At 37.7% G+C, this 14,085-nt stretch overlaps 1 protein-coding gene across 3 annotated transcripts in view; it reads right to left on the bottom strand.

Moving 5' to 3' along the window:
- Nucleotides 1-14,085, bottom strand: part of LOC149785914 (N-acetylated-alpha-linked acidic dipeptidase 2-like) — a 175,834-nt gene that overhangs the window by 93,814 nt on the left and 67,935 nt on the right. For all 3 annotated transcript variants that reach the window (XM_089976145.1, XM_089976146.1, XM_089976144.1), the window contains exons 7-8: nucleotides 11,247-11,427; nucleotides 7,853-7,943 (exon numbers count right to left, since the gene is read on the bottom strand). In XM_089976145.1, the coding sequence (XP_089832271.1) occupies nucleotides 7,853-7,943; nucleotides 11,247-11,427 (272 nt within the window). The remainder of the gene's footprint in view (nucleotides 1-7,852; nucleotides 7,944-11,246; nucleotides 11,428-14,085) is intronic.

Here is a 14,085-nt window from a genome sequence, read left to right as displayed (position 1 = left end):
CTAAATCTTTCCCCGTGAGTGACTTGACCAATGGAGCTCAGTTGATTTTTTAAAATAGATATTACATGAAAAGACTTGACCAATGGAGCTCAGTGAGTTTTATAGATACGACATGAAAACTCTTCAGGGCAAATTGACCTTTAAATAATAAAGTGATTCTTTAACAACAACATTTTCAAAAGATTGCATAGTTTTTCTGTACACTGAATCCTATCTTGTTTGGCAATGTTACTGTTTAACATTTATTTTTATAATAAAGATCTAGCATTCAGAAACCCTAATGACATCATAACTTGTCATTTGGAACACAGTTAACAAATCATTTTGCATTGGAATTGCATCAAATACTACAGAGAGGTGAAGAGGGTACTACTATAGCTAGCATGGTGCTGTGTATCACAAGAGGATAATACTATAGCTAGCAGTAATGCTGTGTATCACAAGTGGGTATTTCTATAGCTAGCAGTGGTGCTGTGTATCACAAGAGGGTAATACCATAGCTAGCAGTGATGCTGTGTATCACAAGAGGGTAAAACTATAGCTAACTGTGATGCTGTGTATCACAAGCGAGTACTACTATAGCTAGCAGTGGTACTGTGTATCACGAGTATTAATATAGCTAGCAGTAATGATGTGTATCACAAGAGGGTAATACTATAGCTAGCAGTGATGCTGTGTATCACAAGAGGGCAATACTATAGCTAGCAGTGATGCTGTGTATCACAAGAGGGTAATAATATAGCTAGCAGTGATGCCGTGTATCACAAGAGGGTAATACCATAGCTAGCAGTGCTGTTGTGTATCACAAGTGGGTAATACCATAGCTAGCAGTGATGATGTGTATCACAAGAGGGTAATACCATAGCTAGCAGTGATGCTGTGTATCACAAGAGGGCAATACCATAGCTAGCAGTGATGCTGTGCATCACAAGAGGGTAATAATATAGCTAGCAGTGCTGTTGTGTATCACAAGACGGTAATACCATAGCTAGCAGTGATGTTGTGTATCACAAGAGGGTAATACCATAGCTAGCAGTGATGATGTGTATCACAAGAGGGTAATAATATAGCTAGCAGTGCTGTTGTGTATCACAAGAGGGTAATACCATAGCTAGCAGTGATGCTGTGCATCACAAGAGGGTAATAATATAGCTTGCAGTGATGCTGTGTATCACAAGAGGGTAATACCATAGCTAGCAGTGATGCTGTGTATCACAAGAGGGTATTAATATAGTAGCAGTGATGCTGTGCATCACAAGAGGGTAATAATATAGCTAGCAGTGATGCTGTGGATCGCAAGAGGGTAATACCATAGCTAGCAGTGATGGTGTGTATCGCAAGAGGGCAATACCATAGCTAGCAGTGATGGTGCATATCGCAAGAGGGCAATACCATAGCTAGCAGTGATGGTGCATATCGCAAGAGGGCAATACCATAGCTAGCAGTGATGGTGCGTATCGCAAGAGGGCAATACCATAGCTAGCAGTGATGGTGCATATCGCAAGAGGGCAATACCATAGCTAGCAGTGATGGTGCGTATCGCAAGAGGGCAATACCATAGCTAGCAGTGATGGTGCGTATCGCAAGAGGGCAATATCATAGCTAGCAGTGATGGTGCGTATCGCAAGAGGGCAATACCATAGCTAGCATTGATGGTGCGTATCGCAAGAGGGCAATACCATACCTAGCAGTGATGCTGCGTATCACAAGAGGGCAATACCATACCTAGCAGTGATGCTGCATATCACAAGAGGGCAATACCATACCTAGCAGTGATGCTGCGTATCACAAGAGGGCAATACCATAGCTAGCAGTGATGCTGCGTATCACAAGAGGGCAATACCATAGCTAGCAGTGATGCTGCGTATCACAAGAGGGCAATACCATAGCTAGCAGTGATGCTGCGTATCACAAGAGGGCAATACCATAGCTAGCAGTGATGCTGTGTATCACAAGAGGGCAATACCATAGCTAGCAGTGATGCTGTGTATCACAAGAGGGCAATAATATAGCTCGCAGTGATGCTGTGCATCACAAGAGGGTAATACCATAGCTAGCAGTGATGGTGTGTATCACAAGAGGGTATTAATATAGTAGCAGTGATGCTGTGCATCACAAGAGGGTAATACCATAGCTAGCAGTGATGGTGTGTATCACAAAAGTCATGCTCTCTACAATCTGTTCAAGAGGGACATACACAGAAGAACTTCTGTTTAGGGGTCAAAACTTGTCCAAACATTGGCATGGAATGCTAAAAAGTCCAACCAATTGAAGACCACATCAATATGAAGGTGCATGACAGCTGACATGCACATTTTAGCTGAAATCCAGCAAACTATGAAGTTATCTTTTGGAAACCAAAGCCAGAAAGACCAGCAATCAGGTAAATAATCTTCTAAAAAAACAAGACCAAGCCCATAAAAGGCAAATGTAATTCTGTGAAGCAATTTTCACATCAATGTTCTGAATGGTTCAATGAGCTAAGCATGTTACAAGCAATGTGAAGATATGAAGTTGACTGCAAAGGTCCTAATTCTTTACAAACTGGAATGGAGTAGAAAAAAATCACTAAAAGGTATATTTACATCTTGAGTGAATGGAAATATTTTAGCAAATTATGTTTAGCAAAATATTTTTTAGTGAAGTATGCTTCTTTAAAAAATTACCCAATCACATTAACTCTAGGGGATTACTCTTTCCTACCTCTGAATATAACCCTCCCTGAAAGAAGAAAAAATGTCTTTCCATCTATATATCATATAGACAAGGGGAATCACTACAGTAAAACCTTTCTTGAGAGACTACCTGTTATGTGCATGTGTATGTGTTTTGGAATTGTAATGTAGCTTAAATGATTTTTCAGTCATATCGCTACTATGTCTGCAGTGTGGCAGTTTATAGTGATGTCTAGCATTGGGGCATCATGCCACAGACATGTAGCATCATATCCCACCCAATCACATTATCCCGACACCAGGCCAACTAGTCCAAACACTAACATCTTAATGCTGAGCACCAAGTAAGGCAACTGAAAGTACCATTTTTGTGTCTTTGGTATGAATTGGCCACGGTTCAAAATCGCAGCCTCCCACATCCGAGGCCGATGCACTAAACACTAAGCCAATGGAGAGGTCACCACCTGTTTTGAGAGAACAGGATGTCCATTCCCAGATTTATTGATTATATAGTGTCATGACCTGTTATGACAGACCACCTGTCTTGAGATCATTTTTGGGGCAGGTGAGGTGGTCTTTCTAGACAGGTTCTATTGAATTACATATTATCTCCTCTTGTTAACAATTTGGTCACCACTAGTATTATAGATTTAACCAGCTGAAGCTAGAGCAAAACATGATACTTGCATTTGCAAGGAAGGTGGGAGGAATTGATAATAATATGATTGGGTATTTTTGGACAAAATAATTTACTAACCAATTTGCTTTCTCTGCCAAATACCTTCCTGATCACATTAACATTAGAGCTATGGGTACTTGGAGGAGTAAATACTAAAGCTTCCAATCTCTATGTAACCCTGTTGATTTCTCTACAGAAAGGATTCATTTCTACAAATCAGAGGTTAGCACAACTGAAGATTATGAAGGGCAATACCTTTGGTTCTTGTCTTAAATAAAAATGTTTCCTGCGTGAATCCTGCAAAAGTCGCAAGTTTCATGCCCAGAGCTGTGATTGTGCTATCACTGACAGGGTATGGTAAACTGTCTGGGCAGCTACCACTGGCCTGATGAGATTTAGCTCCTTCCTTTGCAAGGATGTGTCACATAAATAAAAGCTGGAGAAAGCAAACTGGGCATGACAGCCAATTTATACCACTATGTTTCAAAATTAAGACATTACATTTGAAAGCCATGTTCATGGAAATTGCTTGTATTTTGTGAGCCAACTTCTTCATGAGTCATACCTGACCATGTGCGAGTTTGGAGTATGTTATCTAACAAACCCCTTTAGCCAAATGGCTAATTTTTTGTTGTTGTTGTAGGGTTTAATGCCATTTTTCAGTACACGATAGGCTATACATGGCGGCCAGTATTAATGGTGGAGGAAGAACCTGGGAAACCCCCCGGAAAGAACCACCGACCCATGAGAAGCTACTGGTAAGCTTTCTCACATACCCAAACTGGCTGAATCCGAGACTCGAACCGACGCAGACAGAGGTGAGATGGCAGTGATCCGTAACGGAGAGCGCTTTAGACCACTCGACCACTTGGGGCCCCAGCCAAATGGCTAAATTGTAAAGAACATGATGATGTATTCTTAAAGGACAATATATATATATGCATATATACACACATCATCGATGTTCTTTACAATGATTTTCTTTTTACTTGTATTTTTATGCATGTGTATGTGACTGCGTCTGTGTGAATACATGTATGTGACAGAGTCTGTGTAAGTACATGTATGTGACAGAGTCTGTGTAAGTACATGTATGTGACAGAGTCTGTGTAAATACATGTATGTGACTGAGTCTGTGTGAATACATGTATGTGACTGAGTCTGTGTGAATACATGTATGTGACAGAGTCTGTGTAAGTATATGTATGTGACTGTGTAAGTACATGTATGTGACAGAGTCTGTGTAAGTACATGTATGTGACAGAGTCTGTGTAAGTACATGTATGTGACTGAGTCTGTGTGAATACATGTATGTGACTGAGTCTGTGTGAATACATGTATGTGACAGAGTCTGTGTAAGTACATGTATGTGACTGAGTGTGTGAATACATGTATGTGACAGAGTCTGTGTGAATACATGTATGTGACTGAGTCTGTGTGAATACATGTATGTGACTGTGTCTGTGTAAGTACATGTATGTGACAGAGTCTGTGTAAGTACATGTATGTGACAGAGTCTGTGTAAGTACATGTATGTGACTGAGTCTGTGTGAATACATGTATGTGACTGAGTCTGTGTGAATACATGTATATGATCGTACAAGTCTTTGTCAGAAGAGTAAATCTCCACAGAAACCATTCCATTTTATTTCTTTGTTGCATTCTGATTTGTTGAACTTGGTATATTCCTACAGAATAATGTTGATTTCAGCGGTCTTAGGAGCAAAGGCAATATTTACTGACCAAGGAGAAATATCAGCTGGACAACCCATTTTAAAATCGGTTGCCCAGGGACAACCATGGATTTTTCTATCCCTGATTACCAAATGTGTCGAGTGGCCGAGTGGTCTAAAGCGCTCACCATTACGGATCACTGCCATCTCACCTCTGTCTGCGGCAGTTCGAGTCTCGGATTCGGCTAATGTGGTTATGTGAGAAAGCTTGCCAGTAGCTTCTCGTGGGTCGGTGGTTCTTTCCGGGGTTTTCCGGGTTCTTCCTCCACCATTAATACTGGCCGCCATGTATAGCCTATCTTGTGCTGAAAAATGGCGTTAAACCCAACAACAACAACCAAATGTGTCTGCTTATAAGTTGACTTTTTTCACTGAAAATTTTACTCGTGCAGAGCAAGGCTTGTCTTATAAGCGTGACATACCAACAAAAAAAAAGAAATTTAAATGTAATGTTGGAAACTTGATGTTAACAGTACAATACTGTCAATTCAAATATTTTTTATTTTCATGCCACTATTCCTATTCACAAATGCATATATGGTATGTACTCTGTTTATCTGTTTCTTGACGGTATTCATTATACAGTACTTGTATCTACAGTTATCTGGATTTTAATAATGTGAATTTAATTTGCATTTTCTTTTTCCTTAAGTTAGATTTGATTCCCAAGTGATATTTCCCATTTTTTTGAGAGTGCATGTGGCATGATAAGCCCATTGTTTTTCAAGTTGTAAATAATTTTTATTGAGCCCAAAATTTAATACTTTCTCAGTGCTAAATAGAGTTCTACAACTTCATATGCCTGTTTGGCCTTAATCCCTTGGTTTTAAAGGAAGAATCCCCTTTGTTTTCCCATGCTACAACCCTTTAATTGAGCTGTGAGTTTAATACCTGTTCAGTCCCATGTAACAGAGGGTGGTTACTTGAACTTACTGTGATCTTGCCACACTACTGACATGTGTTCAGTTGCAGCCTTTAATAATTTCACAAAATGTCTGATCAATGTGTTAGTTACAGAGGTAAAAGAAAGTCTGTACATTAAGCACCTGTGTATGACAGTGAAGCCAAGGAAATGAAGCTGGATTGTAATTATGATGACTAGATGATGATTTCCAATGGATACACTATGATGGATGATTTCCAATGGATACACCATGATGGATGATTTCCAATGGCTACACTATGATGGATGATTTCCAATGGCTACACTATGATGGATGATTTCCAATGGATACACTATGATGGATGATTTCCAATGGCTACACTATGACGGAGGATTTCCAATGGCTACATTATGACGAATGATTTCAGAACTGTATCAGACAATGAGGATTAATTCTTGGACTTTGTACCAGATTACGTTAGATAGTGCCATTTTATAGGATGCAGTGAACCACAAAAACACTGACTTAACTTTCACTGATTGATTGATTGATTAGTTGGATTATAGTGGTGTGTGCACATTGTGCATGTACCACTGTTAATGGTCGCACAGTGACCTGATAATTGATCCTGGGTGAAGGAAAAAGAGCCTCATCCCCCAGGCGTTTGTGTGTAGATAGGTACACTGGTAATTATAGCCTTCAGCCGCAGGTCCTTTTGGTTCCCATTGTGGTCTGATTGGAGGTCTGTTTCATGAGTGGGAATGGACCCACGCACTCACGATACTAAAATAAATTTTCTGTTTACCAATCAATGTGGTGTCGACCAATGCAGTTGTAACATCAGTCGCGATTGGTTGGGGACAATGACGTCACACTGGGACACCAATTTTAGGCGGGTGGAAATCGTTCCACTTCTCTGCCCTTTGTACAAATGTCTGGACATGGAAAGTGTAGGGGAGTTCTGGCATCAGACAACCCGCCCGTACTTAGCCAAATAATGTCCAGTTGTTTGTAAATGGACCCTAACAACCAATACTGTGTGAGCCACCCGTGCAATTGAGTCAAATTCCAAAGAGTCTGATAATCTTCCCAACTCCTAATAACTGAAATAGTACTAGTACATAGTGTACATAGTGAGATGCCCTAACAATTTTGCTTTTCTAATTGTCTAAGCAACAAATAAAAGTTTAGTCCCTGTTAGGTAATTGGGTTTAAATTTTAATGCAGGCAACCGAAATGATTAAGTCAGTTTTGTGTGGTTTTATCGAATTGGGAAACCAAGCCAAACTGGTCCCCTTAGATAAATGGCAATTTGTACCCCTAAAAAGGGCTGTTATTTCTCCCCAGGCGAGAAGGTGCCTCTGCTAACTTCTTCCTCGCATATTGCTTCTGCTGTCCGTGTTTCCCTTCACTTTCTGGCTGTGTATTTGTAAGATGTATGGATTTAAAATATTATGGGATATTATGAATAAGATCATTCTGAAGTACAATGTCTATACCAGTAAGTAATCTATAACTGAATTCATGGATTTATCATATAAATGGGTTTAATAAGTCAAGCATTATGTATTTTATTACACGAAGAGGGACAAACTGTATGTTGTTAATTTACCTGTAACATTTCCACTCACTAATATAATTGTATTTGACACTTGTTTTATCTTTATTTTTCCTATCTTCCAAAATACACACCTACTTATTGGAGGGTTCAAAAGAAATTAGCTTTTTGTAGACCTAAAATGTGTGTGTGTGTGTTACTTATAAGCGATTATATACTTTACTTATTAGATTTGAAAAGTTACATTTAATATACTCTAAAATGTTTCATGTTCATTGAAGGTGGGGCCAAATATGGTCTTAGACAAGTTAATTCTTGCATACCTGAGGAAATGAAGTGCATCACCATAACTAATTGGTTGGCATGGTATCTGGATGTGCACTACTTTCTCCATGTCTGGTCTGTGGGCATAATCTGCAACCAAAAACCAAATCATAAAACTTAATAAAATCACTTTCATTTCACATGCAAAGGCTGATCACCACATGACAAATTTGATAAAGTAGTTCTCACAATAAATAATTTAAAGGGATATATATAAATTTGATGTAATACTTACATTTAAATCTTTTAAGTGAGTAAATTTCATGATCACAACTCACCACAATGGTACATGCTGATGGTAATATAAACATATCCATCACATAAATTTACACACACCTCTCAATCAGTAACTTATTACCAATGGGGTTCATAAGCATCAATGGCAGCATAAGGGTGGGTGTGGGATAGTAAGGGAAGCCTCAAATTATGGTAACACTAACAGGGGTAACAGGGAAATGGTACTAGCAACTTCAGTTGATACATGAACATTACAGTCTCTTCTCTCTAACATATATATTCATATAGTGCACTATAATATTAACAGATATTAGGACTTATGAAGTAATGTAAGGTTAATAAATTGATAACAGACCTTTAATATCAATCAATTTGTAATAACTAAAACATCTGAACCTTGGCAGCTGCAATATCTAGCATTGCTATATCCAGACTGCAAAGAAAACAACTGACCAACAAGAATTAGAAAAAGTGGAAATACATTATTTTCACATTATTTTCAAATGCATCAAAACCAGTTGAGAAGAATTCACAAATTATCTAATGGAAAACCTTAAAAGTTGTCATTGGGTAGTGATTTTTAATAGGAATACAGAATAACATAAAGATGTTACTGTGAGGTCAGCAGATTTCTTGTATTTAACCAGGTTGTGTCAACCACTCCAGTGGCCTAGTGGTTTTAATATCTGCCTTGGATGCTGGAGGTTGTGGATTCAAACCCTGGCCAAGTCATACCAAAGACTTACAAAAATGATAATAACAGCTGCATCGCTAGATGCTCAGCATTAAAAGGTTAGTGTTAGAACTGGTTGGCCTGGTGTCAGGATAATGTGAATGGGTGGGACATGATGCTACATGTCTGCGGCATGATGCCCCAGTGCTAGACATCACTATAAACTGTCACACAGCAGACATCGTAGCAATATGACTGAATTTCTTTTAAAGCTACAATAAAAATCCAAATCACGCACACACACTCAAAAATCATTAAGTTCCTAACAGGTGTTAAATTAAAGTCATCTTACTGCTGAGTCAGCACTTAATTAGGTTATCTTGGAAGTGCTTATGGGCACAAGCCAATAAACTCATCACATTAATTAAATTATGAAATAAGATCATGAATTTCACTTGACAACATTTCTTTTTTAATTGGTATGTTTTCTAGTGTTGTCAACAATAGGCATTTACCAAGTTTTTCATTGAATGATATTTTGTTGCATACAGGATTTTACATGAATGCTTTTTTAGCATCAAATGAGCCTATTTATTTGCATCTTTTGCAAGCCTTGCAAGATTTACATTTTTCTACAAGTTCATAAATTTCATTTCAAGTGAGCTTAACTTTAAGATTCTATCATAACATAAAAAAAATGTTAACTCAATTTTACCACGCTGCAGAACTGAAATGACTTGATGTAAGATTTAAATTCCTCAATCATTTTGTCTTTGCAAAATATCTTTATGATATTCTTTATGATGCCATGAGATGTTACCTCATATGCCAGCTATCTGAAAATTATGACAAAAGTATATTTATATAAATAATGCATTAACCATGTGATAAATTGTGTTTCTTATTCAAAATATATTTGCAGCATAAAATCATAATATGATTCCAATATGCTGTGCACAAACTGCCACTTCAGCAATAAAAATAGTGAGCTTTTGTTTACCAATTTCAATTGCAATTTTTCTCAAGCTACACTAACAGAAACCAATACTTTGCCATTTCTATTAGAAACCAATTTTTGGAGTGATATATATTTCTTCAATAATACTTACCACATCAAAATACTGACTCATAAATAGAGCCATCTGAGGCTAATAATTTTATCTACGAAAACAAAAAGATGTCTGCCAATTTGAACATAGGTGTGGCCAGACAGCAGTATCTGCCCTTGGTAGAGAGATTGGTGCCAATTCATATGAGTAAGGTAATTCCCACAAAGCATGCCAAAATCAAAAATGTATGCCTGTTAAGGGATTTAATGAGTTTTGATCAAAATTACCAGATAGTGAGTGTATCCATAAATGTATTTCTCTACCATGCAGCAGAGGTCTGGTGATTGTTCAGAGATATCTCACTATGAGCAAACTTTCATACATTATCAGCACTGTGTTTAATAGATCTTCCACATGTAAATGGCTTTTATTTTCAAGAGTCTGACTGGAAAAACCTTATCCTGAAGAATCCATATGCCACTGACCATCACAACTCCAGTAGTAAATTGGCATTGGAACAGTCCACTTCCTATGGAACAGTCCACTCCCTATGGAGAAGGCCAAGGAGCTGTAAGAAACTTCCTTGTCTAAACAATATCTTGCTTGATACTTTCTCCAACAATGCATGAGCTATCCTTTCTATGCCTTTAGGAGAAAGATGCCAAGTTAATATGTGTTAAGATTTCCATATCAGGATGGACTAAATGTTGACAATGGAAAAGGTCTGACTTGATTATCCACCCTGAACTGCAAATGAGGAACGAGAGGATGTTCATGTCATGAACTAAAAACCATTCTTACCAAATGTTTTTAAGTTTGTCTTCCAGGAATGCTGCCTTCTCTGTGGAGGGTGTCCTAACTAGAATATCTCTTGGTCTCACTGATGATCCAACTTCAACATCTTGGTTGGTGCCTTCTCTGATGCATGAACAATTCTTACTTGGGAGAAGAAAGATGCAAGCTGAAGTGTTTTAAGGGTTCCATAACTAGATGGACCAAAATCTTGAAAAGGGACTAGGTCCATCTTCTCTACACTGACCACACTGTGAGGGAAGTAAGGTTGTTCATGTCGTGAGCCAAAATCCAAACATCCTCTCTCCTCCCCCTGCCCAATCCCCCATGCCTGCTTGCATCATCATCATCTACATTGATCAAGGCAATGACCTTGTAAGTAAAATTGACTGAAGGTGGAGGATGGTAATCTGACATGGCTGTGATATAAATTCCTTTCTTTCCATTGTCAAATTGGCATGTTCCATTTCATCACCTCCATCAGCAGGAAACCTGGATGTTTAGGCAAGGAACCATATGAACTTCAACCAAAACTTTATTTTAAATTGAAACAATTAAGCCTTCGGGTATTTGGAAAAAGTTAATGCTCTAACCAGCCATATATTCTGGGAATGACTTGGTGGTGTCCACAAATAAACTTACCTTTGGCAGGATAGAACGGTGTCAGGTAATCCCCATCCCCACCAATGCTTCCACGCTGAACTCCAGTGTCTGGCATCCACCAGGAGTCAGGGTATGTATTATCCATTTTGCCAATATTGACATCAGCTGGGTCTGTGTATAATATGATACCAGAGGCATTAAAAAATTGAGCATTTTCAACCTGAAAAAGAAAATAGTGAAACCATTTGATTATGACATGGAGCAGAGGCTGGATAATTTCAAATAAGATAATTACAATGCATCTCCTCTAAATAAATCATTTTTTTTAAATGAAAAGAGGTACATTCAATCTTACTATCTACATCATTGGCTTTTGGCTCAATTCGGCATTTTTTGTAGAGGCTTTCAATCTCAGCCAATTAAAGCAGTTGGTCAAAGTGTTTGAAATAAGCTGCTTAGACCAGAAAACCAGGTAATATAAACAGCTGTGTTACATATTAAAAGAAATTTCCTCTGTAGCACAATTTGAGTCTAAAACTTGCCTTGAACCAAAGGAGTTTATCAAGATGGCAGTAGCCAATATGAAGCAAGTTTTTACCTATAATTTTATTATAACCAATCTTTGGTAAAAATGATGAAGCATATTAACTCATTAACCCCAGATGCAAACAGCTAGGTGTTTACCTACAGCATACATGCAGAGCGATCACCTACAGCAGTGTTAGGCTTACCAGTACTTGTATCCCTGAGTCTCACTGACAGCACCTGACTTGCTAATTTTTAAAGAGGGGGCCACTTGCAATAATTAGTTACTTTTTGCTTTCTATTCCTTCAATTAAAATCAGATTTGTCAAAAATGTTCACAATAAAAATAGGTACATAATAGTAAAAATTTCATGCAACAGGCAGAAATAAAACTCAGGCATAAGGGTAAAAGTAATTGATTTACCAATTTGCTTCTTGTGTCATTAATAATCCATGTAATCCATTATGAATTCACATTGAATAATTCAGACCTTCAACACATGTGTCATTGAATTGTATAAATCCCTTTATTTATTAAATACATGTACTCGAGTTTTGTTTTCTGTGTACAATGATAGCCGAGGGTGATTTATATATATATTGTACGAATATTTTGAAACATGGAGTCCAGTTCATCCTATGGCGCAGATGTGAAGAGCTTTCGATGGGAAAAACCGATATTCATCAAGCACACAGACAATGTAGGGCTACATCATCTGTGTATAAACACCTCACCGTAGGACGAAATCTTTACATTATGGAACGTCTTGTCAGTGAGCAGTCTACTTAAGGACTTGCAAATCTTCAGCTGTAGAGGTATGTGAGTTATTTATTAATTTCTTATGTATATTACAGGTTATACCTATTGTACTACCACATTTATTTTTTTTATATTTTCTATGTAGCTTTGGCTTGCGTAGTATAATGCAAATATTTTCTATTCTTGTATGTGACTTAACAAGAGATCTATATTAGCAATAAAGTTGCATTTTATTAAGAAATGTTTAGTACCATAGGATTCTTTTCAGACACAGGCAGGTTAACTTCTGAACCTGTTAATTGCTTTGTAATATTGTGCCAATAATGTAATTTGTATAGCTTACCGTATATAACATCATTACGTCTTATCGTATATGCCTGTGTCATTCTTAGTACATGGTGTTAGATTTATTTTCAGCTGATCAGAGCTGACCATGGCAGCTGTGGAGCTGACCATGGTGGTCATGGTTGACAAGGTACCAGCTGTAGAGCTGATCAGAGAAGTTGACAAAGATGGCTGTGGTGCTGGACATAGCAGATGTGGAGCTGACAATGGAGCTGGCGACGGAGCTGGTTGAACGGCGGTTGTGCAGCTGATTGGACAGTGTGTTGCTGGTTGAGTAGCAGGTGATCGGGCATTGCTGACCAATTGGTGGGCGCTGATTGCATGATTGACCAAGGAATTGAATGGTAGTCAGGGACTACCTGTAATGCGGACTGCTTGACTGACCAGTGTGACTGGTAGCCAAGTATTCTGGTGATGGAGTGTTTTGTGTAACTCCATACATGTATTCTTTTAGCCGTTGGTTAATTTTGGGGCTTGTTATACCCAGTGTTTTGCAACTGTAAAGATATAATGTATGATATCTGTCCCATTTTTACATCATTTTACTATTTGAGTCAAGTACCTCATTTTTCACTATTTGAATGAATACATTTTACTATATAAGTACATCATTTTTATTATTTGAGTAAAATACATCATTCTTTTTGTCATGTGAAATTACTGTGAATCATTAACCTTTATCACTGTACTGTGTAAGGTCATTTACTTGTATTCACATTTGTTACATTATAAGGTTAATTCGGATTGTGTTCATTTGTCCAATATCTGGATCTTATACACACACATATTAATCATAATTCTTTTTCATTTGAGTCATTCATCATTAAACATTGTATCTGTATCACTATCAAAAGTGCTCTCTTATAAATCCAAAATCCAACCTGATTATCTTGTTACAACTTGAAATAATTCAATTTTACGTAGAGAGAAATTCCACATATCTCTTGCAACCTTTAATCCAATGTGAAAACTGCAAACAGACCGGCATATTTTTCTTGCCCTTTATGTACCTTTCTTCCTTAGAATACTCCTCTGAACATTTAAACCCTAACAAAATACTTTGAGCAAATTTGGAATTATGCAGACTCATGCTAACTAAATTCATTTTCCCACTTTGCCAATTCTTCAAAAGATCAAGAATATACTCCATCAGAGACTGTAAGGCAACTTTCTACTCCCAGTGGCAGATTCTGGTCATTTTGCATCATTTTCAAATCTAAATAATTTCACTAATTCTGGTGCTATCAA

This window comes from Sinohyriopsis cumingii, chromosome 12 (genome assembly GCF_028554795.1).
Source record: "Sinohyriopsis cumingii isolate HCF-2022 chromosome 12, ASM2855479v2, whole genome shotgun sequence".
NCBI classification, from domain to species: domain Eukaryota; kingdom Metazoa; phylum Mollusca; class Bivalvia; order Unionida; family Unionidae; genus Sinohyriopsis; species Sinohyriopsis cumingii.
This window is presented reverse-complemented; position numbering and strand designations above follow the sequence as displayed.